General features: G+C 35.2%; 1 protein-coding gene across 2 annotated transcripts in view; it reads right to left on the bottom strand.

Annotated features, from left to right (window-relative positions):
• NUP153 (nucleoporin 153) overlaps positions 1–6000 on the bottom strand; it is a 74570-nt gene that overhangs the window by 45722 nt on the left and 22848 nt on the right. For both annotated transcript variants that reach the window (XM_007461262.1, XM_007461261.1), the window contains exon 3: positions 9–134. In XM_007461262.1, the coding sequence (XP_007461324.1) occupies positions 9–134 (126 nt within the window). The remainder of the gene's footprint in view (positions 1–8; positions 135–6000) is intronic.

The following is a 6000-nucleotide window of genomic DNA, read 5'->3' as shown; positions in this document are numbered from 1 at the left end:
GAATGCCGAAGATGTGGAGGGCTGACAGTGTAATGCAGGAGATTCCAACATGGAGAAATTCAGATGGCTCCGATGAAGAGAAGGCCTTGTTAATACATCTGGATAATTTGAAGCAGTACTAGTTGTTGAGGGTTCTTAAAAGAAAAGCATTAATATTATGAATACTCACCTTAGAAAAAGCAATATACTGTCAAAACAAAACAGTGTTTGTTTCAAGAAAATATACTGTATAATAAATATAGCTTCAATTCAAAACACTGAAGCCTCCCATAAGCCCAATTTAAGATATTCTTTAGCCAAACAAAGTTTCAACTAACTGAAATTTACCTAACCTAGTGTCAAAATATACTTCATTATCAAATACACTTCTAAAAGTACAAGGTTCTTGATTTCCCTTGAACTGGTATTATAAAACGTGCTCAATAAGAAAGAAAAAAAACAATAAAATCTGCTCATGGAAAAATAAAAGCAAAGAAGCTATATAAGAAAGTCATAAAACAAAAAGGTAAGTCCGTCCTTCCAGAAACAACCCCTATTAAATTTGTATATCCTCTAATGGAATACTATTCAGTCAATAAAAAAAAGAATGAAATTTTGCCATTTTGCATCAACATGGACGGACGTGGAGAGTATTAGAAAGTATTATGCTTAGTGAAATAAGTCAGCAAATGGCAAACAGTGTATGATATCACTTACATGAGGAATCTAAAAAACAGAACAAACTAATGAATATTACAAAAAAGAAACAGACTCACAAATACAGAGAACAAACTAGTAGTTACCAGTGGAGAGAGAGAGAAGTGGGTGGGCACCGGACAGGGGAAGGGATAGTAAGAGATACAAACTACTACATACAAATGTATAAGCTACAAGGAAATATTTATTGTACAGCACAGGGAATACAAGTGATATTTTACAATAACGATAAAGGGAGAATAACCTTTAAAAACTGTGAATCACTGTTGTACATCTGAAACATATAATGCTGTAAATCAATTATATCTCAAAAAAATTTGTATATCCTCTCAGACATTCTATATGCATACACATTTTCCCTAATCACATAATCATGCTTATGCATTATGTTCTGTGACTTGTTTTTTTCATTTATCATATAATTTTGTCTCCACATACAGAGCACATTCCATGTGAAGACCACATTCTATTTTATCAGAATGATTTAGCATCATTATTCATGTAACAGTTTTCTCAATATTCTATCAAACATACAAGCACTTATATTTGCAGACTTTGTATTCTTTTTGGATAAATCCATGGTTCTTTAAATATGTAAGAGAAACATGAGGAGAAGTTATTTAAGAAATATGCCTAAGTGACCCACAAAAAATCTGACTCTGTAAGTCTGAAATTGGGCCCATAAAGCAGCCTAAGTACTGCAAGGTATCCTGAGAATCAATGGATAAACAATAATTTGTGGAACTGCCCTGTCATACTGGATCAGAGTACATGCTCACTTTTGCTTATGAGAGATACTGTGTATCCAAAGGTTTTCTGTTAAGCTATACTGCATAAATAGTAAATGACAATGTATATTTCCCCCATGCTCTCCAATACTGGATAATAATTTTTTCTGATTTCTGTCAATCTACTGTGTCCAGTGGCATCATTACTATCTGCATTTATTTAAATGACATATTGAGCACCCTTCCCTATTCATTGGTCATTTATATTTCTTCTGTTAACTGCTCATTGATATAGTTTATCTTGCTAATAAAATTAGTCCAATCTAGTTTCTTTTTGATCAGTAAGATTAGTGTGAAATGATATGAAATATCACAACTAATTTTTTTCACTGTTGTTGAAACCATTATTTTTTTGATGGTGTCTTTTGTAATACAGAAAATAATATGCATTTTAACAGAGAATTCTACCATTCCAAGACTAAGAAATAAAAAATTTTACTCTCTTCTTTTTGGTAGTATTGCTTTTATTTCAATATAATGTTTAATCTTGACTCCATATGGAATCAGTTATGATGAGGTAGTGAGGGAATGATTTAGCTTCATTGTTTTCCAAATGGTTAGTCTGTTTATATTCTAAAATAATCTTCTTAAGTAAGCCATCTTTTCCTCACTGATCGAGAAGCCACCACTACCACATAGTAAATTCTAGGAGGCCTTCCCCAATGATATATATCTATACCAGTACCATAATGTTTTAAATCCTATAGCTTTATAACACATTTAATACCTGTAAAAATTACTCTGACTTTCATCACATTTCCCTTACTCTTTTTCAGGATTTCTCTATTAATTTTCTGGTGTATTTTTAAGAACTTTAGAATCATTTGTCAAGTTTCCAAAAGACTCTCTTCCAGTTAGGCTGGAATAAGTGAGGCCCTAGACTAGCCCTTCTTACTCTAAGTAGCTATAAAAGTGGACAATATATATGAGGTAGTAACTTTCAGACAACAGAAGGACGGACAAGAAAAACTCACAGTGAGCCCTATCACTACCCAGCTGTCTAGGAACATTTCCAGACCTGGCAGAGAGAGTTGGAGTCAAAGCAAAATACAGTAGGCAGAAATCAAAATTAAGGGCATTGAACAGTAGAAAACTACGCAGGAAGGGGCCTCCAGAAGTCTACACAGGAGTGTCCAGAGTGTGGACGGGCTATACACACACAGAGCAAGACCACCTAAGGCTTACCAAATAGCAGCTGCTATGAAATTGAGAAAACAGCTACTAGAAGGTTGATCAGTGCTAGGGGAAAAAAGCAGTGCTGAGGACAGTGAAGTTCCAAGACTGCCAGAATTTAGAGGTCCCATAAACACCTCCTTAAATAACCCTGGCATTCAGCTGAGATACCAGAAGAGCTTTCCCTTGAGACTAAGGGCCATGTCCTAGAACAAGACCTGCTGTAAACCCACCTAAAAAGCCACAGAGGAGACAGGAGTTTGGAGGCTAAATCCCACCACTTTAGGGGACTTAACACACACCTTAGATTTTCCACAGATGCACATGAATAAAACATAAAACTATATAAGAGTTCAAAACGATCATTCAGTAACAACTGCTTGCTGAAACAAGAATCAATACTTCTCAGAGGAAGACAACAGAAGCCAGAATCTCCATCCATATTCTACAAAATAATTTAGTCAAAAATCACTTGAAAAATCACATTTTAAAAAAAGCTTCTATTGCTTCACCATGACACATGATTTCTGGCCTGTGGATGACTGACATATTAAGCAGTGGTTTCCATATTCCAAGCAGAAATAAAGAACAATAGATTTGCCATAATATGAAAAACTAACAGCTAACATCATACCTAATGGTGAAAGACTGATTTTCCTCCAAGACCAGGAATAAGATAAGAATGCCTGCGTTCCCCACTTCTATTTAACACAGGATTGGAAACTCTAGCTAGAGTAATAAGGCAAGAAAAAGAAACTAAATTCATCCAAATTGGAAGGGAAGAAGTAAAATTATGTTTTCAAATGATATATCTTATATGCAGAAATCCCTAAATATTCCACCAAAAAAAAGTGTTAGAATAAACAAATTCGGCAAAGTAGCAGAATACAAAATCAACATACAGGGCTTCCCTGGTGGCGCAGTAGTTGGGAGTCTGCCTGCCAATGCAGGGGACACGGGTTCGTGCCCCGGTCCGGGAAGATCCCACATGCCGCGGAGCAGCTAGGCTCGTGAGCCATAGCTGCTGAGCCTGTGCGTCCGGAGCCTGTGCTCCGCAACGGGAGAGGCCATAACAGTGAGGCCCATGTACCGAAAAAAAAAAAAAAAAAAAAAAAAAAATCAACATACAAAAACCAGTTTTGTTTCTATACACTAACAATGAACAATCTAAAAAGTAAATAAAGAAAATGATTGCATTATTAATAGCTTCAAAAAGAATAAAACACTTAGGAATTAACTAAGGAAGGAAGTGAAAGACTTGCATGATGAAAACTACAAAACACTGCTGAAAGAAATTTAAGAAGATGTAATAAATGGAAAGACATTCCCATGTTCTTAGGTTGGAAGACCTAATGTTGTTAAAATGTCAATACTACCCAAAGTGATCTGCAGATTCAATGCAATTCCTTTAAAAAAACCAATGACTTTTTTTTGACAAAATAGAAAAATCCATCCTAAAGTTCTTATGGAATCTTAAGGGACCACTTATAACCAAGATAATCTTGAAAAAGAACAACATTGGAGATCTCACACTTCCTGATTTCAAAAACTTACTTCCAAACAGTAATCAAAAGTATGCTGCTGGCATAAAGACAGACAGGTAGACCAATGGAAAAGAATAGAGAACCCAGAAATAAACCCTTGCATACATGGTCAAATGATCCTTGACACAGTGCCAAGACCAATCAATGAATGGGGAAAGGACAGTCTCTTCCACAAATAATTTTGGGAAAACTGGATACCAACAGGCAAAAGAAGGAAACTGGACCCTTATCTTATACTATATACAAAAATAAACCCAAACTGTTTTAAAGACCTAACGTAAGACCCCAAACTATAAAACTTATAGGAAAAAAAACAGAGAAAAGCTTCAAGACATTAGTCTCGGCAGTGATTTCTTAGATATGACAGGCAACAAAAGAAAAAAGACATGTGGGACTATATAAAACTTAAAAACTTTTGTGCACTAAGACACAATCAAGAGTAAAAAGGCAACTTACAGAATGGTAGAAAATGTTTGCAAATCATATATATGATAAGGGGTTAATATCTAGAGCACATAAAAGACTCCCATAACTCAACAACAATAACAACAAATCAAATAACCTGATTAAAAACTGGGCAAAGGACTTGAACAGACATTTCTCCAAAGATGATATACAAACAACCAAAAGCATATGAAAAGATGCTCAGCACCACTAATCATCAGAAAAATGCAAATCAAAACCACAGTGAGATACCACTTCACACTCATTAGGACAGCTACTATCAGAAAAAAAGAAAGTAATGTTGGCATGGTTGTGGAGAAGCTAGAAACCTTGTTCACTGCTGAGAGGAAATGTAAAATGGGTGTGGCCATTGTGGAAAACAGTTATGGTGGTTCCTCAAAAAATTAAAAACGGAATTACCATATGACCCAGCAATTCCACTTCTGGGTATATATCCAAAAGAACTGAATGCAGAGTCTCAAAGAGATGTGTACAACCATGTTCCTAACAGCATTATTCACAAGAGCCAAAGGTGGAAGTAACGTTAAGCGTCCATCAACAGATGAATGAATAAATAAATGTGGTAAATACATACAGGGAATGTTCTTCAGTCTTAAAAAGGAAATAAATTCTGATATATGCTACAATAATGTGAACGAACTTTGAAGACATTCTGCTAAGTGAAATAAGTCAGTCACAAAAGATTAAATACTGCATGATTCTACTCATATAAGGTACGTAGTCAAAGTCATAGAGAAACTACAGTGGTGTTTGCCAGGGGCAGGGGGGGAGGGGGAATGGGGAATTAGAATTTAATGTATATGTAATAATTTCTTATCAAGCTTGCTCAAGTTAAGACAGAAACTGGCTGGAGCTTCGAAATCTACTGGTATTGGCATTTAAACCTATTGGCATCTAAAGATTATCATATTTCAATTTCTCTGCAGTCAGGATTCATACACATGCAGGCTGAAATGTTTCTTAGAGTATTAAGTATTCTAACTTTGTAGTATGTTATATCCTAAAAGTGCTTTTTACTTACCCATTCTCTCATCCCTACAGCAGTTTATCCTATAGGATAAAAGTGATAGGACAACTTTCTAGATACTGGCAGACATTTACTAAACCTAGTACATACAGAAGCTATAGAGAAAAAAGAAATCTAGTATGATATACTTCTACTGGAAGGTATGCTGCTAATAGCAATGCCAGTTTTTTATATTTACAGAGCTTCCTTAACCTCCAAATCAGGCCCAATAAAGGACGCATTTTGGGATAATAAGACTAAATAAGGCTACATCATCTACAGATTCACATCAGCCATAAATGCCCAGTTTCTAAAGTACACCTATGAT

The sequence above is a fragment of the Lipotes vexillifer genome, unplaced genomic scaffold, assembly GCF_000442215.2.
Source record: "Lipotes vexillifer unplaced genomic scaffold, Lipotes_vexillifer_v1.1 scaffold863, whole genome shotgun sequence".
Taxonomy (NCBI): Eukaryota; Metazoa; Chordata; class Mammalia; order Artiodactyla; family Lipotidae; genus Lipotes; species Lipotes vexillifer.
Note: the sequence above shows the minus strand (reverse complement) of the source record. Positions and strands in the feature narration are given on the sequence as shown.